Source organism: Mesoplodon bidens (genome assembly GCF_964165515.1).
Source record: "Mesoplodon bidens genome assembly, chromosome: 14".
In the NCBI taxonomy this organism is placed as follows: Eukaryota; Metazoa; Chordata; class Mammalia; order Artiodactyla; family Ziphiidae; genus Mesoplodon; species Mesoplodon bidens.
In genome coordinates, this window is record NC_138170.1 from 5,852,079 (window position 1) to 5,876,128 (window position 24,050).

The window sequence follows — 24,050 nt, forward strand, 5'->3', positions numbered from 1 at the left end:
TGTTCCCTAGGCCAGCCTCCAATACACTGAATAGGAGGAGCTCATGCTTGCCTCTAAGCAGCATTTTTGAGGCCAGTCAAGTATATGTGGTTAAGTTGATCACTGTAGCTTTATTAGTAATTGGGAATTGAGGTAACAGAGGAATTTTTAGCAATGAGTGAGAGTAGATGATTTGTCTTATTTTTCTTTGTGTCCCTGGTCAAACATAGTGCTTGGTACACCCTGAACTCTTCAAATGCTAGTAGAAGGAATGAATGAGTGAACACCAATTACTGAGTAGAAGCAGTGGAATAAAGAAAGAGATAAAGCATATTTTTTCTTCTCTGTGAATTTCTTACTACTCTTATAAAAATGTCCCTGCCTACTTTGAGCTAATTGCATTACTACCTACCCCATTTTATTTTTGTGCATTTACTCTTATTTGTTTTCTTTGGTCTAACATTTAAATCTCTTTAATACTAATGTGGCATTTGTGCAGATTTTTCTTTATGGATCCTTATTTTTCCCCCTGTGAGATCAGAAAAAGATGTTGAAATGCACAACTGAAGACAGATTATTAAGGGGCCTTTATTACCTTTACAAGAATGAACAACTAGAATCAAGAATGTATGATGGGGAAAGGGTAGTTTCTTCAATAAATAGTTAGGAAAACTGGATATCCACATACAGAAGAATAAAATAGGACTCCTGTCTTACACCATATACAAAAATCAACTCAAAATTATTTAAAAACTTGAACATAAGACCTGAAACCATAAAATTCCTAGAAGAAAACATAGGGGATAAGCTCCTTGGAAGTGGTCTTTGCAATGAGTTTTTGGATTTGACACCAAAAGCAAAGGCAACCGAAGCAAAAACAAAGAAACAATCAAAAACAAATGGACTACATCAAACTAAAACCTTCTGTACAGCAAAGGAAGCCATCAACAAAATGAAAAGGAAACTTATGGAATGGGAGAAAATATTTGCAAATCATATATATTTTAAGGGGTTAATATCCAAAATATCCAAAGAACTCATACAACTCAACAGCAGGAAAAGAAACAATCCCATTAAAAATGGACAGAGAACCCAAATAGTCATTTCTCCAAAGAGATATACAAATGGCCAACAGGTACATGCTCAACATAGGTAATCATCAGGGAAATGCAAATCGAAACCACAGAGATATCATCTCATACCTGTTATGATGGCCAGAGATAACAAGTGTTGGTGAGGATGTGGAGGAAAGAGAACACTTGTGCACTGTTGGTGGGAGTATAAGTTGGTGCAACGACTGTGGAAAACAGTATGGAGATTCCTCAAAAAGGTAAAAATAAAACTACCATATGATCTGCTCCTCCACTTCTGGATATATATCCAAAAGAAATGAGAACAGAATAGCAAAGAAATATCTGAACTCCCATGTCCATGCAACATTATTGACAATAGTCAAGATATGGAAGCAATCTAAGTGTCCATCAACAGATGAATGGATAAAGAAGGTGTGAGATATATATATAAAATACACACATACACACACACACACACAAAACGGATTATTATTCAGCCATGAGAAAGAAGGAAATTCTGCCATTTGTGACAATATAGATGAGCCTCGAGGGCATTATGTTAAGTGACAAAAGCCAAACTGAGAAAGACAAATACTGCATGGTATCACTTATATGTGGAATCTTAAAGAAAAAAGTGAAACTCGTAAATGTGGAAAATAGAAAAGTGGCTGCAAGGGGCTGGAGGATGGGAGAACGGGAAGAGGTTGGTAAACAGGTACAAACTTTAACCTATGAGATGAATAAGGTCTGAGAGTCTCCTGTAAATAATAAAGTGACTATAATTAATAACACTGTACTGTAAAGTAGAAATTTTCCAAGAGAGTAGAACTTAAAGTTCTGACCAAAAAAGCAAAAAAAAAAACAAATGTATGTGAGGTGATGGATATGTTAATTAACTAGATGGGAGGAATCCTTTCACAATGTATATGTATATCAAATCACCACGATGTACTCTTTAAATATCTTAAAATTTTATTTTAATCTCAATTTTATCTCAATAAAACTGAAATTAAAGAAAGAATGAATGTCTACCCATTAAAAAGATTTGCATAGGTGTCCTTTCATTGGTTAGATTAAAATTGGGCATACAGCCTTCAAAGTCTCATCCAAGTTTAAGCTTCTCTGATTCTTGTTGGCTGGGGAGGGCCATTTTTTACTTGAACTGTCTTTTTCAGAGAACTGTTTCATATTCATCAAATGGTTGCAGATTTTTAAACTCTGCAAAACACTTTTGCAGTGTCTATTTGAAAGTGGCTCAATACACATCATACCTTCCTCATGTCCCACCCCATTGGTAGACCAGTTTGGTCGTTTTTGAGACAGTTTATTCTTCTTCTTGAGTTTGTGAGTTAAACTCTATCCTATAATCACTCTGCCCTCTTATGAAATAAGAAAGTGAATTGTTAGAATAGTTGTGATCCATCAACTGTATTTCTTTTGGTTTGCTGAAGAAAATGTAGTTGTTTATATTGATGAATAGCCCTAATTGGGTAAAATAGACTGGTAGTGCTGAGCTAATACCTTTAAATGTCTTGGCTTAGGCAATTAATATTCCCTTGTCACACATACATTTAAATAGTTGGAAGAAAGCCTTGTGTTCTTGACTCCTGTCAGACTTAATGAATGATTTTGTCAAGTCATTCCTTTCTGCTCTGGTTGATTGATAGCTAAATTTTGGTCTTCTAGCTTATGTAAAAAGTGTTAACTATGCCTTTCAGCTTGTAGGCAAGGGCATTTAAACCATTCTAATAGTCAAGTTACCAAGGAATTACATTGCCTGTTTACTGGAGGGGTCAAAAAATGTGCCCCTATTCATCAGAGACACAAATCACAGGGCTCATGAGCTAATGAATGCAGTATTTATGAGTCCCTGCACTTGCTGGATGAGACCAAGTTCAAGGTGTCCCTGGTTCTGGCTGCTTAGGACTCTGGGTCTCAATTTTGGATGTGCCTTTGCTCATGGACTATGTCATAGATAGATATATTTAGGATGAATATGATTTGATCCTAAAACTCTTAAGAATGAGAAAAAAACTAGAATGCTAGATTGTCACAGTACTAACCTTCATCTGCACCTTTCAAAGATATCTCTATAATAATGCAGATCCCTTCTAACCTCTGTCACCACCTGGCTTATAGATTTTCATACATACCATAATTACCATCTGAAAGCAGGGGAAGTGGATCCCAATCATTTCTGGGAGGACTCTCACTCCTGTTGACTTAAGCCTTTGTTGAGAATCTGACAATTTACTGTTTTAAAACACTTTGACCAAAAAGTTTTAATAAGATAGTTACATAAAAGCAAGTAAGACCCATGGACATGTTTTTGCAGTAGACATATCTTGACCCATGAGTCCTCCATTTTTTTTTTTTTCTTTACAGACTCATAAAGCCCCAGGAAGTCACAGAGTCTCATAGTGAGTATATAGGAGGTCCCTTTCAGCTCCTGGAATGAGGATTCATTAGGACTCAGCATCACTTCTGCCTCTGGAGGGACAACTTACTCCCTCTTGGGGTATCCATCTGCCCCTGGGTCTGTTTCCCATCCTCTCAACTGGGGTTTTCTTTCTTTTTTTTTTCTTTTATTATCCTGGGGGAATCTTTTAGAACTCTTCATGCACTTCACTCATCATCCAGAAAGCTGGATCACGTATATTCCTGTAATTTTATGCACCATCAGTATCTATATACCTTTGCTTTCAGTCAATAATGTATGCAAAGCTGAAAAAATTTAGACAAAGGAGAGGTTGCATGTACTACTAGTTCAGAGTGTGAACTCTGGGGCCAGCCTGGGTTCAAATGCTGCCACTGTCACTTATCAGTCATGTGAATGTGGACAAGTAACATTCAATTGCCTCAATTTCCTCACCTATAAAATGGAGAAATTTCAGAGAAATAAATGAGTTATTCCAATCATTTAGAACAGTGTCTGACACAAAATAAGCACTAAAGTCTGCTAATATGACATACTAATTCTCCCCAGTCCTTTCCTGCTCCCCTTTTTACCACCTTTTCTCCATTGCCCACTGCTGCAATCCACTTATGCCTTCTGAGTTCACCCTCCATTCCACCAATCTCTCTTTTGCTTCCTTGTATTGCCTCCAGTGATCATGGGCTCCACGTTCTGCTAACATTTTTACCAGCACTAAGGAAAGCTGCTGTACATGCTGGATTGAGGCCTTCTGGAGATCCATGATGACCCAGCACTGCCTGGGATCCTAAGGCAATATTTCATTCTCTCTTCCCATGAAAGCAATTGCCCTTGCCTACTGTGGAGTAAGAAGGGGACTTTGGTATGGTGCTGTGCATACTGGGACAGAAAATGGAGCCAGCAGAAGGAGCCAAGTACCTGCTGCTATTCTTCAGGATGATCCCTGACCAACCCTTCCCTGTCCTAGTCCCCATGACTTGTCTTTTCAGTACAATTTCAAACTAAAAATTTGTTAAATCTATAAAAATAAGAAATTGCAGGTGTGATGTTTTTAAGCATAACCCAGAGCTTATAATTGTACATGTAGAGCAGACTACTGTTAATCCAGTGCTTTTGGCCAAAGAACTGAGTTAGAATGACACCAACCAGTCAACTGATTGATCAGAAATTTATTTTGATGGTGGCTCCCCCCAAAAATGGTTCAGTGACCACAAAAACTTATTCTAGTTTAGTATGTATATTATCAGTCATCTATTGTCACAACAGTGCAGTATAATATCTCAATGGCATGCAGAAATAGCTTTTGTTGCTCAGTAGTCTAGGGTGGTCACCTTAGTCAAGCCTTCCATGTGTATGGGCTCAATTGCTCTTCACTGACCTAAGATGGTCTTGATGGGAATGACTGAGGTGACTTAGTTCTATTCTACATGTTTGTCTCCCTCCTCCTGGGACAAGCAGTCTATCCTAGGCATGTCCTACTCATGAGAATGGCAGACTAACTAAACCAAGCAAGTCCACTACACCAAGCAAATTCACACCTGCATGTATCATAATTGTCAACATCCGTTGACCCTAAGCATGCCACATGGCCCAGCCCAGAGCCAGAGAAGGCAGACAATACAGAGTTACATGGCAATGGGCTTGGGTAGAGGAAGGTGAAGAATGGGGCCATTCATATAACAAATCTACAACAGTTATCTACTCAGTGCTTTTTAATCCATCAGCAAGATATATATCAACTGTTATCTTGACTGCATCAGCACTCCTAGAGGAGAAATCTAGAGAGCATGGACTGTTTATCTGACTAAACTAAACCATCATGTGTTTGTTATTTAGGGGCATGCACATTGGTGTTTCTAATGATGGCATTTGTGCTTTGAATTGATCCAGTAGGGCCTGAACTGGGGAGAGGGGTATATGGAGAAAAGCATGAAGCCTGATGAACTGTTCTTCTTCCTTTTTTTTTTCTTTTTAAAGAAGTAAGGTTTCATAAAGGAAAGAAGCTAGTATCCTAATTAAAATGATTTTGCTTCACAGAAGATAGCGCCATCAGGATAATGAATAGAATGACCAAAGGATTTTATGTGTTTCTCATAAAGAAACAAAATAAAGGGAAAAGAAAAGGGATTATTCTCTGAGTGCTCTTGCACAAGCTTCATAGATATGCCTCTGCTCCCCCCACAGCTGCCCCCACCCCCATCCCAAACTGTGAGCAGTGCTGTCATTACCAGTGCACTGTGTGCATTGGCAGCACCTTAGCTTATTAAAGTGGTTTTGGGTGGATTACTGCACTGATTACCTTAATTGACCTTCAGACTGGCTAAAATTTGCCTGATTTAATGAGGCTTAATTCTTGTCAAGCCCCTAGGCTAGATGGCTCCTGGCCCAGACACTTTTTTGTTATGATTTTTCATTTTTAATAACAATTAAACCCAAAAGCTTAAGGAAACATGGTAAAATATGTCAGTGATTGTGAAGAGCCCAGAGCAGCTGTATCCATGGAAATATTTAAGGTTCAAAGTTTTGAGCCCATTTAAAATCACCCTCTATCCTGAATTTGACCTTGATTGGTGTATCTTACATCATTGTAGTGAAGTGAAGACTATTATTCTTAACAAGATTTTTCTAAACATCTGTCTAAATGACAAGACATGTTAAAACAATCAGCCATTTGTTAAATATCATGAGCCCAGCCTAGATTTGGGTGTTAACTCTTATTTCTGAAAATCAAGATGGCACTGGATTGTCAGGTGCTTGGAGACCATTCCACCTAAAGGTTGGCAAGCAAAAACACTTAAATTGCAGGTAAGATTCAGCAAAGAAAGAAAGCTTTCCTTCTACAGAAGAAATAGGATTTATTGGCATTAGGTATCTGGAACACTGTCCTAAGAAGTATTATGAAATGGTATTTGAGCTCAGAATAAAAGAACACTGTGATTGATTAGTCATGTCTGGTGTAGGCATAGAAAGGAAATGTGGTCGTATACTTGCCATTCCTGTCCCAGACCATAGTTTCTGATATTGTTTCTTACAGACAGCCCTTCACCTTTAATTTTTTCCTATAAATGTATTTATTTTTTCCATCTTCCACCCATGCTTGAGTACCTGAATTATTACTCTACCAGATCTATTTTTATTGGCCATTTTTTGGTTTTGAGTCAGCATCTGAATTCCTTTCTGATGTTTGCGGAATTCCTCATTATATGAATTTTGGTATATAAGAAGCTAAAATGGCCAGAACACTTGTTTTTACAAAGTGCTTTCCTCCCAACACCTTCCTCCTTCACCCTTGCAACTAGATGTTTACACATGACCCAGAGTTTGGGTCTGTATTTCACTCAGCTAAAAATCAGGTTCATTTGCCTAAGATTTTGCATCAGAAGCTAATGACATAAAGACACAGCATCTTAACAGATTTTTTAAAAAATACATTTATTTATTTATTTATTTATTTTTGGCTGTGTTGGGTCTTTGTTGCTGTGTGCCGGCTTTCTTTAGTTGCGGTGAGCAGGGGTTACTCTTCATTGTGGTACGCGGACTTCTCATTGTGGTGGCTTCTCTTGTTGTGGCACACGGGCTCTAGGCATGTGGAATTCAGTAGTTGTGGTGTGTGAGCTCAGTAGTTGTGGCTCGCAGGCTCTAGAGTGCAGGCTCCGTAGTTGTAGTGCATGGATTTAGTTGCTCCGTGACATGTGGGATCTTCCTAGACCAGGGCTCAAACCCTTGTTCCCCTGCACTGGCAGGTGGATTCTTAACCACTGCACCACCAGGGGAACCCTGTCTTAACATTTTTGAATTCTGTTCTTTGTTTCAACTAACAGGAGAGCTTTTCTGCTTAAACCTTCCAAAATCAGTTTTTAATGCTTGCAACTAAGAACTTAACAGATACAATAGTTCTTGTAGGGTGGTGCTCTTTAAACTTTATTGTACATAGGAATCACCTAGGCTTTTATTAAAATACAGATTCTGGTTGAAATGGAGGTCTGGGATGGGCCTGAGGCTTGCTTTTGTAACAAACTCCCAGGAAATGGCAATGATACTGGCCTGGGGCCCACCTTTTAAGTAGGAAGAATCAAGGGAAGGAAAGGTAGCCTGAAAGAAGACAGAATTGGCAGAAAAAAAAAAAAAAGAGATCTGTTTCAACGTGTTCCAGTTAAGTTAGAACAGACCAACTACTATAACTAATAAACTTCAAAATGTGCAACAGCTCCAGCAAAATAGAATTGCATTCTTAATCATGTAAAAATACTGGGCCAGTGACAGAACACTGGGAAGTTCTCCTCCATGCATGCAGGTGTAGGTTGATTGGGTGGAACAGGGGTTGTACACCATCTTCAATTCATGGCTTCCCAGGTCACCTTGGGTTCATGTCTGTATTCCATCTAGATAAAATTGGAAAAGTGTGCATGAGAAATGTTTCTTTTTTTTTTGAAATTTTTAATTATAAAATAAAGCATAGATACAGAAATCCACACACAGTAAGCATTATCATTATGCAAACACTCTTGTAACCACTACCCAGGTCAAGAAATAGACTTTGCCAGCCTCCGTAGAAACTCCTTTTATATTTCCTGCCTCCCTCAAAAAGCAACATTATCCTGACTTTGAGAATGCTCACTTCCTTGTATTCCTTTGTGGTTTTATCACTCTGATATGCATCTTCAGATGATATAGGTTAGGTTTGCCCACGTTTTGGGATTTATTTTTTAGTCTCTTAATCTGTTGCATCCCCTTCCATCCCTTTCTTTTGCTTATAATCTATCTGTTGGGGAACCCGGATGGTTTGTACTGTAAGGTTTCCGGAGTTGGTATTTAGCTGAATAGATATGTGTGATGCAGTCCCATATGTTATTCTGTCTTCTATATTTTGTGTAAATCACCAAGGGGATCCAGAGCTTCTACCATGTTCAGGTTTGATCCCTTTGGTATCACCGTACTTGGGATTGTGCTGTTTCATCAGAAGGCACATAATGTCTGGTTCTCTCTCTCTTTTTTTTTAAATTGAAGTATAGTTGATATACAATATTATATAAGTTACAGATGTACAGTATAGTGATTCACAATTCTTAAATTGTTGTATCTTTTTTGTGATGTTTTCAACCACTATTGTTCATTGTCTGATGTCTTAATTCATTAAAGGTTGCAAACTGATGATATTCTATCATTTTGTCTTCATTTATTAAGTGGACTAAATTTATAGACAGACATTTTCCTTGTTACAAAGAATTTCAGTTCATGTAGGAAAGGCAAGATGTATTCTTGATCCTTCCAAGATAAATGAATTGGTTCTTTGTCATCCTATGAAGGTGACCACTTAATTATTATTACTTTTTAGTCATTATAAACTCATTTAAACATATTTGATGGGTTTCAAGCCACTGGAATTTTTATTCTTTGTGGTGTTTAAATTGTCTAGTCTTTGACCAAGTGGGAGCCTCCTGAGTTATTTTTGCATGACCCTAGTAGTCTTTGATCTCTCTTTGCTGTCTGGTATAATAAGATATTTCAGGCTATTTGCATATTTCTAGCCTCAAAGAAATTGGAATCAACCATTTCTCTAAGAAGTCCTAGTTTGGTTTAGGGGAAAATTGTATTTCAAGATGTTCATTGCTACTGGACTGGCCATTGTTCTTAGACCTTTTCATTGGACAGGACTTGGAAATTGTATATGTGTGTGTGTGTGTGTGTGTGTGTGTGTGTGCATTTTCACTTTAAAATCTCATGTGTTCATACTGATATTGCTACTTCAGATCTAGGATTATAGGATTTTTCTTTAACCTCTTGTATATTACATCATCTTTCTTCCACACCAACACTTCTGGTTAGCAAGAACACAGGAGGTGAGAAATAAATTTTCATAACTGTTTGTTTTATTTTACCTTGAAACACAATAGTGTTAGAATAGCAATCTTCATACTACCATTATAATTAAAATTACATAAGATAGTTAAAATCTTTTCACAAAAAAGATCCTATTCCCTTTCTCTTTTCATTTTTACCTCTTCATTGCCAGAGCATACATTCATTTTGTATTATACTCTCTCCCATTTGACTATCCTATATTCTTAGTTCTATAAACATGTATATATTGAATACTCACTGCCATTACTTATGTTATGTTTTTCTAGATATTATGTTGATGTTTTCCTAGTTATTTTGCCAGGTAAAGTTCATTCTCTAACAGATTCCCTAAGTCTCATAGCAACAATATTTTCTGAGTTCTTATATGTTGATCAAATTTGGTCTGTGGCTTATATCCTTGAAAGTCAGTTTTGCTGGTTATAAAATTCTTAGCTCATATTTTCTTCCCTTGAGTATCTTAAATATAGTATTTCATTTTCTTCTGGCAAAAGCTTTGCTGTTGAAAAGTCTGGTCATCATCTGATTTTCTTTCCTTTATAAGTCACATGCTCTATTTGCCCAAGTACATAAAGACTTGTCTCTTTTTTCTTTAGAATCCAGTTTTCTTGGTTGATAGTATAGGTCACTCTTCTCAAGTATATGATATGCTTTTTCAGAAAATAGTTTATATATATATAATATATATTTCTATATAGAATATATATTTCTACATTGAATGTATAAAGAATATAATTTATATATATTTTTAATAATTATATAAAATAAATATGTAAGTGATTATATTTATATAATAACACTTTAATTGAAAATTTTATATATATATATTGAGGAAAACTTTCATGAATTAGAGTTCTTAGTATTCTTTCTGTTTTCTTTATTTGATTTTCTTCTTTAGGGACCTCTAGTAGCCATAAATTGAATTTTCTTTGCCTATCTTCAATATGTGTCACCTTTTCTCAAATTTTTTAAATCTCTTTTTCAAACATTTATTTTGGGTAAAATTTTTTCCTTCTTTTCACTTTTTATTTCTCTTGAGGCATTTGCTATTGTGTTTATTCATTCTTATTTAGTCTTCAAATGATTTTTCTTTTATTTATAATTCTTCTCTGAGTTTCATGACCTCATCCTATAATTTTTTCTTTTTCTAATTTATGTTCTTTCATATCTTGCATCAATTTTTAGTGTATTTTAATATGCTTGAAATAGTAGATTACAGTTTTAATTTGTTTTACAGGCATATTTTTCTGGCATGCTTTCAGTTTGTGTAGAGATGATATATTTTTCTTATAATAATTTTATGTGAGTTTTAACCTTAATAATTTCAAGTTGCTCATTTTTATGTGAACTCAATCTTCCCGAAGGTTTAGACAGAGGCTAGAAGAGCAAATAGCTCTTCTAGCTTCACAGAGTTCTCACTCCTGTTACTTTTGTGTGACATTTAAAAGTACAGTGGCTTAGACACAAAATGACACATATTGTATGATTTCACTTATATGAATGATTTAGAATAGGCAAATTCAGAGAGACAGAGAGTAGATTTATCAGGGGCTCAGAGGAGGGAAGCATGGGGAATTTTTGCTTAATGCTTATACAATTTCTATTTGGGGTGATGGAAATATTTTGGAACTATATGGTGATGTTGGTTGCACAACATTGTGAAGTTAATTAATGACACTGGATTGTACACTTAAAAATGGTTAAAATGGAAAACTTTATGCTATATATATTTTACCAAAATAAAAATTTTAAGATTAAGAAAAAAAAAAAAAAAACAACACAGTGGCTTGACTGGTGAGGTAGTCTGGCTCTGACAATTGCCCCCACTTTACCTGGACTTTCCCTTTCTTTTATCTCTGTTGTCCCCATCCAGTTCAATTTTGATTTCTCTCCCAGTAGTTTCTCCCTCATGAGGGTCTCTGTCCTGGAAGAGAGCCAAGCCAGGTCAGTTTCAAGTGTCCACTGCACTGTCCCCTTCAGAGTTTTTTATACTGGCTACTGCTACTTGCCACCTTATGATGGCAGGCAAGTTATTTAACTTTTCCAAGTCCCATTTTCTTCATTTGAAAACCTGGCATAAGACTAGTCCCTACCTCATAGTATTTTTGTGAGGATTAAGTAATGTAATATGTAAAGATCTTGGTTAACCTTAGTTGTCTGGCACATCATACATACCCAGAATATATGAGCTTACCAATTAAAACATTATTCCCAAGCAGAACTTTAACACACCTTGCTAAATGAGTAACTAATTAATGTTAATTTTCCATAGGTTTTGTTATATTTTATATGGTGAAATGTCCAACTCAATCCAGAGTTAAACCAAAACTAAGCTACACATACACACATGCATACTTTATGGTAATTAGTGCAAAAAGGAACCGAGATTTGTGTAAAATTCTCCTCTGACCAATGATAAATGTGTATGTGTATCACCTTATCAAAAGATTTGCCTGAATACTCCTGAATAGGAATATTTGTTTGGAAAATATACACATTGTTTATCATCTTCTCTCGTACTTATTCGTATTTGGGGTGTTTTCTCCCTGTATACATTCTGACAGTTATGAACAAAGCAGCACGAAGGTAATTGCTCAGTACACTTTCATTTCATTTTCATGCAGCTGCCCTGCTCCCCATTTTAACAATGTGGGGATGATGTGTAATTATGCACTGTTAGAAATTTGGGTATGTTTATTCTAACTTACCCTGAAGAATAATTGTCAGTACTTCTTTCTGGAGCACAGCAACTATATCATCATGGCACATGGGCAGACACATTTTTGATATCGTTAGATGTTTCATGTTTCCACTTCCATTAAATACAAACAATGGATCTATAAAGGGTAGGAGACTGCAGAGCGGTAAGGTTTTAGGGTGGCTTTAAGGCCCAGTTCACCTAAAGTTCTCCCCACCTGTTGAATGATGCCTATATTTCTCATTTTTCTAAAGAGCCCAAGTTTTTGAGCTGAATCAAGACTCAAAACCTGAAGGGAGACATTTGGCCAATGAAGGATGAGAGCAGAACTTTGATAAGGAGAGCCTATAATGTATTGAGCTACAGACCATACATAGGTCAACTTGAAAGTTGACCTACAATACAGTTAATTCAGAATCATTCATCAGTCATATCTCTCTGCCTTCCTTTGATGTGATAAGCACCAGCAAGATTAAAAATAGAGTTGGAACATTATGCCTGTGGACAATGAGAAATGGGACTTTAGAAAAACTATTTCCAGGCAGTGATATAATTCATATGGCTAAATGAGTAATACACTCAAATAGACAATTCCTCTGTTCCTTAATTGTGTGTGTTTCTGATTTTGTTTTCACTGTAGCTTCGGAAAGCAGTGATGGATCACATATCTGATTCTTTCTTGGAAACCAACGTACCTTTGCTAGTTCTCATTGAGGCTGCAAAAAGTGGGAATGAGAAGGAAGTGAAGGAATACGCCCAGGTTTTCCGCGAGCATGCCAACAAGCTGGTGGAGGTAAGTCAAGAGAGGCTTAAGACTAGAATTTATCAGTGGGTTTAATCTCTACATGTCTCTTGGAATTTCAATGGGCTGTCCTTCTATGGTTTTCCTGGATCTTTCTTTTATTTTCTGTCGACTCCATCCCTTGCAAAGGAAACAGGTTTTCAGTAATCTCTCCTCTCTCTATTAGACAATTCTAAACGTGTTCTGAAACATGTCTGCTAATTTTCCTGAACAATAAGCAGAGGATGAAACAGGAGCAATAGAAAGGACCCTCTAAAGTGCTGAAGACCAGGTTTGATTAGAGGGAATAGAATTAAAATTGCCAAAAGGAGATTTAAACACTGTTCCCTTTTCATCCCCATCTCCACTCCACTCACCTAAGCCTGGATTAGCTGGCCACATTATGAACATGTAAAAATCAATCGCCCCTCCCTATAAGAGATGTCTGAATTCCTGGTGAAGGATCTTGGGGCAGTAGTAAGAGTGTAAGTTCAGGTCCTAAGTATATTCTCTGTTAGAGACATCTGTGGGAGTTGCTTTATAAATGCAAAATTGTGCTGTGTGATTTTGAGAAAAAATATTGTTCAAGGGAAACAAAATAAAAGTGAAATGTTAACCAGACTGCCTAAATCTAGGAGTTGTAAACCAACAGCTTGGCAAAGGATGGATTGAGTGATGTGGGGCTACATAGAAAAGAGAGATGCTGAACAGGAAATGTGTGTGATAGAGAAAAAGAGTCAAGGAGGGCAAGGGTCCTGGCAAATTTAGGGAATGGTTATCAGAGCCAGATTAAAAGTTTTTCAGGGTCTGAGTACTTAGAAACAACAGCAAACACAGCAACAAAAAGTCTGGTATAGCCCCACTGTAACTCAAAAATAAAATAAAATTACTCAAAACTGCAGACAATTTAAATGCAAGCTAAAAATTAAATAAGTTACTTTTTGTTTTCTTTGGATGGCAAAATTAAATTCTGAATAAGTTCATCAAATATGAAATGCTCTCCATTTTTCTTGCAGTGAGTGATGGGGTTGTGCTCCAATTTAATCGTGCCCTAAGCATGTGCTTGGTTCACCCTTTGGTTAATCCAGCACTGCTGTCGCTTCTGGGGCTGAACACTCAGCCTACAGGAAGTCCTACATCAAGCCTAGAGGAGACCCCTGGTCCTCTAGGACACAGGCTGAGCTATCACCCATGACAGCAGTTGGCAAGCTGAACATGCAAAAGCTGAAACTACTAAAATAAAACCCTTGAACTTCCTACCATAGCTCCAGTGTCTTGAGGTGACACTAGACTAGAGCTAAAGATGGGGTCATATTTATAATATCAAAACAATCTTTCTGGCTCTGTCCCCACGGATGGGGCAAGCACCCTACTAGTCTTCACATTCCACACACAAATTCCAAGCTCCAAATTGGCCATTGAAGAATCCAGAGTCTTTCCAAGGTTGCCTTGGAAGTTCGGGCCCCTTCTGTTATTTTGAGAAAGAGCAGGTAAAGAAGGAGAAAAATGGGATACAAAGAGGAAGAGGAGGAAAGAAAGAATGCTGAATGAGTGCTACAGAAGTTTAAAATATTTGTATGTAATAAATAATAATATTAACCTACAGATACATCATCCTATATACATAATCACAGTACTTACATGATAACTGCAGAATTTATAGAGAATGTTAATCCATAGTGTCATAGGCATTAAGGACGAGGAAAAGGGCATGCCTTCAAAGTTATATGAGAAACATCTCCTACTGTCAGTCCTGTCAGTGTCTTTCTGTAATTCTGTGTGTAACCTCATTTGTAGATGATGTTTGAAGTTCAAATTTGATGCCCTGTGTAAATGTGAGGCCAGGACCAAGTAGCCCACTCGTCTACACTTTCTCCGTTCTCCTGTGATAGACCCTGGACACACCCACCATTTCCCCTCATCCCATCTGTAGGTTTCACTGAAAGGGATTCCAGCCACTCTGGATGATCCTTGATCCACAACTTGTGCCAGAAGCAGCAGCTTCATGTCATTCAGACTCCACATTTCAGACCTTTGCTGATTTGCTTCCCTTAGTTGTTTCGTTCCTTCCCCCTGTGTGGTCACTGCAGCAGCATTTTAGAAATTCTTAATGCCCAGGAGTTGCCATGGCTAGGGTATGCACTAGCCTGTGTTTGATTAGAGGTGAACAGGAATTGAAAACTTTTCTGTAGCTTATGTACTTCAAACAAGTGCTTCATTGCTGATGCATACATGTAAGAAAACTTGAGTGCTGGGCTGAGAGTCACCATTTTTCTATTTTGAAAGTGTCTCTATGGACTTGGGCACTTTTCTGGGCCTTAGTTTCTGTGTCTATAATATGAAAAATTTGGTTGATATATTGATTTTCATATCCATTAACTTGATAAATTCACTTACTAATGCCAAATTTTGACTGTAGCCTTTAGGATTTTCTATATACACAATCATGTTGTCCAAAAATTATCACATTTGTATTTCTTTTTTTCCAATCCTTGTATCTTGTTTATTCCTTGCATTATTGTACTAGCCAGATGTTCAGATCTATATTGTGGTAATAGATATTTCTGTTACTTTTAGATCACAGTGATAAAATTTAATTATTTTACCACTGATTATATTGATTATTCTAGGTTTCTTGCAGATACTTTTAGTAGATTAATTTAGTTGTCTTCTGTTATTCCTTCACTAAGATTTTTAAAGATCATGAATATGTATAAAATTATATCAAACAAAATTTCTGCACATTTTGAGACAGTTGTATGATTTTTGTCTCCTTTATTCTCCTTCAGAAGTATCAAAATTATGCCTTCCCTCAAAAAATGAGTAAGAAATTATTCCATCTTTCTGTTTTCTGGAAGTGAATGAATGTGTAAGACTGACATTATATATTTTTTAAATATTTGGAGGAATTCACTGATATAGCAACCTGAACCTGGGTATTTATTTGAGGGAGATTTTTTAAAGTACAGATTCATTTTTTTTAAACCTAAGACTATTAACATTTTCTATTTCCTTTTGGGTCAGCTTTGGTAAGTTGTATTCTAGGAATTTATTTAAATTTAATTTTGTAAGTTTTCAACATAAAATTGCCCTTGTCTCCTAATTTTTTTTAATGTGTGAGAATTTGCACTACTCTTTCTTTCTTTCTTTCTTCTTTCTTTCTTCCTTCCTTTCTTTCTTTCTTTCTTTCCTCATATGGCTAATTGGTGTCTTCTCTTTTTTTAATTGATTAGTTTTGTAAGAGTTTGACCAATTTAATAATCTTTTCTAAAACACAGCTTTCAGCTTTGTAGATTTTGTTTTTCTTTAAATTTTATTTATGCTCCAATCTTTTTATTTCTTTTTTCTGCTTTCTTCTGGTATAACTTACTGTTCTTTTTCTAACTTTTTGAAATGGATAATCATACCATTGGTTTTTAGCTCTTCTTATTTTAATAATATGTGCATTTAAGGTTATAAGTTTCTTCCTAAGCTATACTTACATCTGGTTATTTTCTACTGACCTAATTTTAAGCTCATCATCTCTGTCCAATATACTTAAAACTGATCTACTGAGTTCAATATTTATTTAAGAATTTCTAGTTGATTCATTTTTTTTAAAATGATTCCAGTTCTCTGGTAGAATTCATTATCAGGTCATCTCCTTTAAAAAATACATTAATCAGAGTTATTTTAAAAATCCAAGTCAAAAAACTCCAATATTTGGATCAATTTTGTTTCCATTTTGTGGTTGCCCCACAGAGGGCAACTTTCCCTGCCCCCCGAAATCAGCTTGGATTTCAAGACTGATGATGCAACAGCAGCCACCAAGAGGGTATGAACAGCTCTATTACTCAGATAATGGGACTTTCTAGGGAGAGCAGAGCAGGTGCCCAAGCCAGTCCACAGTGGCTTCAGCAAAGAGAAGAACAAGTGCTTTTGGTCTTTATCAGGCTGTGGGGCTGGAGTCAAGATTTCCACGGAGAGGCTGGATCTTGAATGTTTCTTCAAATTTCCCTACTGGCATCAAAAAAAAAGAGGTGGATTTTCCTATTAGTTTGCCCAGTTGTGGAGCAAGAGGGAAAGGGAGAAGAGTGAGACTTAAACACTGTCAGCAGTCAAATATTCAAAATGGAGTTGACTCTTAATTATAATTCACCTTTGATGTTTGCCTGATGACTGGAATGTGCCATGTTTCATTTAATTGAATTTGTACTTGTTTAAATAAGTGATTATGGAGCCTTATAAGGCTTTCAAAACGGATACTTTATTATGGTGACTGTTTTTATTATTTGATTTTATCTTGATTATTATTATTATTTATTTTTAGTACACTGGGTAATTTTTGATTGAATGGCAAACATGCCTATGAAAAAATATAGAGGGTCTGTGTCTTCATCTATTCAGGCTGCTGTAACAAAGTACCACAAACTCGATGGCCTGTAAAACCAGAAATATATTTCTCACAGTTCTGGAGGCCGGGAAGTCCAAGATCAAGACCCCAGAATAGATGTGTTTTGGTGAAGGCCCTCTTCCTGGTTCATAGCTGGCAACTTCTCACTGTGTTCTCACATGGTGGAAGGGGAGAGGGATCTCTGTGGGGTCCCTTTTATACACTATCTGGAGTTAAACATGGTCTGAAAGGATACATGTACCCCATGTACCCCAATGCAACACTGTTTACAGTAGCCAAGACATGGAAGCAACCTAAATGCCCATCGACAGATGAATGGATAAAGATGTGGTACATATATATATATATATATATATATAATGGAATATTACTCAGCCATTAAAAAGAGTGAAATAATGCCATTTGCAGCAACATGGATGAACCTGGAGATTGTCATACTGAGTGAAATAAGTCAGACAGAGAAAGAGAAATATTGTATGATATCACTTACATGCAGAATCTAAAAATAAATGATACAAATGAACTTATTTACAAAACAGGAACAGACTCACAGACTTAGAACATGAACTTATGATTACCAGTGGGGAAGGGTAGGGGGAAGGGATAGTTAGAGAGTTTGGGATTGACATGTACACACTGCTGTATTTAAAATGGATAACCAACAAGGACCTACTGTATAACACAGGGACCTCTGCTCAATGTTATGTAGCAGCCTGGGTGGGAGGGGAGTTTGGGGGAGAGTGGATACATACGTATGTATGTCAGGGTCGCTTTGCTGTGCACTTGAAACTATCACAATATTGTTAATTGGCTATACTCCAATATAAAATAAAAAGTTAAAAAATGAGAACAGTAATCTCATTCATAAAGATTGCACTTTCATGACCTACAAAGCTCCCAAGACCTCACCTCCTAATACCATCACATCAGGCATTAGGATTTCAATCTATGAATACTGGGGGGACACAAACATTCAGACCATAGCAGTCTAGATAATGTTTTTTTCTATCCAGGGGGAATTCATCTTGTCATCTGAAGGACAGCAGAGAGGCAAACCCTCTCAATTCAGTCAAGTGAAGTGAATTGAGATAGTCTATAGTCTTTCTGAGGTCTAGTCTACCTTTCATTTTCCCTAGTTCTATGGAATTGTCTTCCCAGATGCCAACAGAGAATCAGATGTATTATTTAGTATCCCGTCTCATCAGTGAAGCATTTACTCCAATTTTTGTTTTTCCATTGTCATGATTCGCTTTTAGTATGCCTTCAATGTGCTTCTTGACTGTTGCTATTGTAACAATAGACAAAAACTGTGGAAGGAAACTTGCAGTAAAGGGCCAGTCTTTGAATCTCCCTTCTCTATGGGACTTTAGCTCCTAGCCTTTGCTCCCTTGGCTGTCCTGGACTCTAGTTTTTGCCTCCCTGGCCCTATGAGATTGCTGAAAACTCTAAAGAATTATCTTCCTCTCAGCAGCTACCTTCTACCTGGCATCTCAGTTTCTCTTTCCATACTAAGAATTAGCAAATCCCTGGGAGGAAAAGTGAAATGCAGAAAATTGGGCCCCCCTCAACAAGCATCTCTTTTTTATCTAGTCTAAGTTTTAACTCCTTTGGCTGCTGCCCCATATTTTCAAGGAAATTATTTTTATTCTGCATTTCTAGTTCTTCTCAGCAGGAAAGTGGGTCTCTTACTGGCTTCTCCTTCATGGCTGGAAGTGGAAATCCCTGAGAGAGCTGGTTTAGATAAATCTGTGGGGTGTTTTTGGTTGTTGTTAATATTTTTAATCAGAGATTTCTTTATTCAATAGAATACCATACCTCAAATAAATATATAATCAATACAACCAGTTCTGACTAAATTGAAATCTCTGTGTCTTGCCCACTTCCTACAATTCCTTCACTTCAAGGGTCTGCTTCCATCAAACACAACCTCACAATCCTTCCAGAACCCATTTGATCCCAGTTTGGGAACCTCTAATGGATCTCTAATGTAAATCATATAGGGATTATATGTCAGATAATTTTGAATGAAGAGTGCATGAATACATGGAATTATCAATCTATAAATAAATTATGGCAGTTTTAGTCCTTTGACTGTAGAGTTTCATTATTTTATGTTCAGTGTTCCACCTATTTTTATGGGTTTTTTTTCTTATATTTGTGTGTCATTTTCTACCAGTTTGGTATTTGCTATTTAGAGATTAATACAATGAAGTAAATGGAAGGTATCAAGCCTATTGTATAATGTTATAGTTTTTAGAAAATCTTCAACCAAGATAGTTTAAGTGAAAATAAAATATTTTCAAAACATGAATAGGAAAAAAATAATTTGAAGTTTCATAATTGCCTTAACAAGTGAAATTTTATGTTTTCTTCCCCACAGTGTTTGTAACATTTAATAAAGACTAGGTAAATTTGCACTAGAGTTTGTTGATTAAGATAATTTAACAGGTCAACAATGATGCTTTGTGAACTATAGTATCAGCCACTATAGGAAATACCACCAGTAGAACTAATTTTTTAAAAATTTTAGTCATTTTTCCTCATCTCTAGAATGCAGGTAACTCATCTCCTCTGAGGGTGAGCTCAGGGCTTCAGGGTGGGGCCGACTCTAAGGGTGTGCGGAGCTGATCAGAGCACACCTGCTGTACCTCATTCCCAAGCCTTCTGGAGAAATGAAATTCAAATTATGGCAACTCAGTACCAAAGTAACATGGTCTCAGTAGGGGTGGAGTGGATGTAAAGTGGGGACAAAATATGCATTGCAGCAAAGAAGTAAATGTGAATCTGGAAAATGAGATGCAAAATCAATACAGCTGTTTTCTGAACCTCCAGATTGGAACATTTCTTCCATTGCTTTGCTCTCAGTCAATCTGCCTGCTCTTCTTTCTACTCCCCCATCTCTACCATAAAAGCCTCAGTGCAAGATGCATACTCTGTCGTCTGGGGATATGTAATGCCCTCCCAACAGGACACTCTCCTCTGCCTGGTCCTCCTTCATCCCTTCTGCTCACAGCAACCAGAGTGAACTTCTGAAAATGAAAATCAGACTGTGCAATTTCCCTACCTGAGACCATTCAGTGATTTCCTCTTGTTCTCAGGTTAAAGACCAATATTTCAAGGAAGTCTGCAAGGACTGCGTGATCTGGCCCCCTCTTTAGCCTCCAGGCTCATCTTCCTGTTCTCTCCCACTTCCTACAAAGCATTGGCTACGCAGGCCACCTTCCGTTTGTTGAAAGTGATATGCCCCCTCCACCCTGGGCCTGTGCTTATGTTGTCCCTTTCCTGACAGGCTCCCCATTGCACCCCTTCCTCTTATTTCTAATTGTTCACCTTTCAGTGAAAACATCACATCCCTAAGTGGGTTTAGATCCTTGTGTTTTCACTCTCATGCAACCCTATTTACTTCAAAAAACAATAAGAACACATATTTATTATCTCAAAGTTTAAAAAAATATTTTCCCCAGCTTTACTGAGATATAATTTACATACAGCACTGTGTACATGTTTTTGGTTTTTTTCTTCCTGTTTTATTCAGATATAATTGACATACAGGGCTGTATAAGCTTAAGGTGCACAGTATAATGATTTAATATACATACTTCCTCAAGTGATTATCACAATAAGTTAAGTGAACATTGATCATCTCATATAGATACCCAGTTAAAGAAACAGAAAACCAAGTTTCTTTCTTGTGATGAGAACCCTATTTACTTTTGGTTTGCACACATCCAGCTCTACATCTGTATGCTGTTTCTCCTGTTAAATTATCAATTTCTTTAGGAAAAGGACCATGTCTAATTGATTCCTAACTACCCCAGCAGATAGCTGAGTGCCTAGTATAGAGCAGGTATTTGATAAACGGATGCTACCTAAAGAATGAAAGAAGTAACAAGCCAGAGATATTACCAACACAGCTGCAAGCCCCTAAACAGGTACCTCTTGGATCAATAAATAGTCATTGTGCTTATTTAATTCCCTAATGTACTACCAGGAAGAATTGTGAATCTGAAAAGAACTAAAGTGGAGAACTTCCATTTCTCCTGAGTAGAAAGGCCTTGTTGTGTGGAGACTGAACACTGAAGTAACTCTGTCAGGATGCTCCTGAGTTAATTCCTCTAACTTCACTGTCATTTTGTCCCTGCATCTGCCTCATAAGTGTGCAGTTGTCCTTATTCTTGATTACAAAGGATATGAGAGAGGGTTCTCTCTGCCAAACTGAAGTATGTCACTGAGGTCATAACAGTGATGAGCTACACAAGGGAATCTCGATTCTCTGCTTCATCCTGTTGACCTGGTTACTTCTGGTAGCAGCACCGTATGCAGGGTAGGAAGCTGCGTCTGTTAGAAAATGCAAGGTTTGAAAGTAAGGGACAAACCTTCATATTCAAAATCACGAATGCGATCATCAGTGAAGGACAGACTGCCTTAGTTTCAGCCTTGAGTAAATTGCTTTTTTCAGTCAGCCCCTCTACTTGCACAGAAGATTCATTCAGCCACAAATGTTTACTGGGTAGTTACCATGTGCTGACAGTTGTTGGCAATATAACTGTGAACCAAACAGGTACACTTCCTGCTCTCATGGGGAGTACATTCTGTTGAGAAAGACAAATGGTGAGATAAATGTATAATATGTAAGGTGGGACTCTGTGCTGTAGAGCAAATTAAAGCAGCATAGAGATAGAGGGAGATAGAGAATAACAGAGGGCATGTGTGGTTGGAAAAGCCTGGTCTCCAAAGACCACTATTAAGCAGTGACCTGAAGGAAGTGAAGAACGTTCCAGATTGTGGACCAGAAAGGGAAGAGACCCCCAAGGCAGCAATGTGCTTGGCGTGTTTGATAAAGAAACAAAATTGAGTTATTTGTAGTGAGGTGGATGGACCTAGAGTCTGTCATACAGAGTGAAGTAAGTCAGAAAGAGAAAAATACCGTATGCTAACACATATATATGGAATCTAAAAAAAAAAAAAAGAGAGAGAAAGAAAATGGTCAGAAGAACCTAGGGGCAAGACGGGAATGAAGATGCAGACTTACTAGAGAATGGACTTGAGGATACGGGGAGGGGGAAGGGTAAGCTGGGACAAAGTTAGAGAGTGGCATGGACATATATACACTACCAAATGTAAAATAGATAGCTAGTGGGAAGCAGCTGCATAGCACAGGGATATCAGCTCGGTGCTTTGTGACCACCTAGAGGGGTGGGATAGGGAGGATGGGAGGGAGGGAGATGCAAGAGGGAAGAGATATGGGAACATATGTATATGTATAACTGATTCACTTTGTTATAAAGCAGAAACTAACACACCATTGTAAAGCAATTATACTCCAATAAAGAGGTTAGGGCTTCCCTGGCGGCTCAGTGGTTGAGAGTCCGCCTGCTGATGCAGGGGACTCGGGTTCTTGGCCCGGTCCGGGAAGATCCCACATGCTGTGGAGTGGCTGGGCCCGTGAGCCATGGCCACTGAGCCTGCGCGTCCAGAGCCTGTGCTCCATAATGGGAGAGGCCACAACAGTGAGAGGCCCGTGTGCCACAAAAAAAAAAAAAAAAAAAAAAAAAAAAGAACAAAGAGACCACACTGCAGACCAGTGTGTGCAGCCAAGAGTGAGAGGAAAAATTCCAGAGATGAAATTGAGGGCTGGGTGCAGAGATTTTGTATTTTACTCGGATATTTGAATAGATGGAAGACCTGGAGCAAAGGCACGATATGATCAGACTTCCATTTTGAAAGGGTCACTCTGAAGCTATACGGAAAATATACCATGGAGTGACAAAAGAAGAAGACAGGAGAATAGATAAAAGGATGGTCCAGTGGTCCAGCAAGGGATTAGTACTATTACCAGAATAGGGACAGTGGAATGGGAGGAAATGGTTGGATTTTGGGGCCAACATATTGGATGTTAGGATATGAGACAGAGAAAAGTCTGGGGTGGCTCTGTCTTGACCTGCTCCAGTGGTGAAATCACTTGGAACTCTTAAAAAACACAACCTTCTTCCTGAGACTCTTTCTTGATTGGCTCTAACAGCAGCTGTTTGTTAGATGTGATCCTGTAAACCTTATACAAATGTCTTGGGTTGAAATAAATATAATAGAACTTTGTCAATTCCAGGGTCTTGATTCAAATCATGCACTAAAAAGAAAATCTAGAAAAGCTGCATCAAAAATTACTCAGCCATTAAAAAGAAGGAACTAATGCCATTTGCAGCAACATGGATGGACCTGGAGATTATCATACTAAGTGAAGTAAGTCAGACAGAGAAAGACAAATATCATATGATATCGCTTATATGCGGCATCTTTAAAAATTGATACAAATGAACTTATTTACAAAACAGAAACAGCCTCACAGACTTAGAGAATGAAGTTATGGTTACCGGGGTGAAGGGTACGGGGAGGGATAGATTGGGAGTTTGGGATTGACATGTACACACTGCTATATTTTAAATCAATAACCAAGAAAGGCCTACTGTATAGCACAGGGAATTTTGCTCAATATTGTGTAATAACCTAAATGGGGAAAGAATCCGAAAAAAATAGATACACTTATATGAATAACTGAATCACTTTGCTGTACACCTGAAACTAACACAACATTGTTAATCAGCTATACTCCAATATAAAATGAAAATTAAAACAAGAAACAAATAAACCAAAACTATATGGATGGACCTGGATCTCCATATTTTTATTATTTATTATTATAATATTTTTTTTGAGGTACGCGGGCCTCTCACTGTTGTGGCCTCTCCCGTTGTGGAGCACAGGCTCCGGACGCACAGGTTCAGCAGCCATGGCTCACGGGCCTAGCCGCTCCGCGGCATGTGGGCTCCTCCTGG

General features: G+C 37.5%; 1 protein-coding gene across 4 annotated transcripts in view; it reads left to right on the plus strand.

Moving 5' to 3' along the window:
* The window catches only part of CTNNA2 (catenin alpha 2), a gene marked incomplete at its 5' end in the record, with an annotated part of 1,045,541 nt that overhangs the window by 800,101 nt on the left and 221,390 nt on the right, over nucleotides 1–24,050 (plus strand). For all 4 annotated transcript variants that reach the window (XM_081253620.1, XM_081253621.1, XM_081253622.1 and 1 more), the window contains one exon: nucleotides 12,684–12,836. In XM_081253620.1, the coding sequence (XP_081109746.1) occupies nucleotides 12,684–12,836 (153 nt within the window). The remainder of the gene's footprint in view (nucleotides 1–12,683; nucleotides 12,837–24,050) is intronic.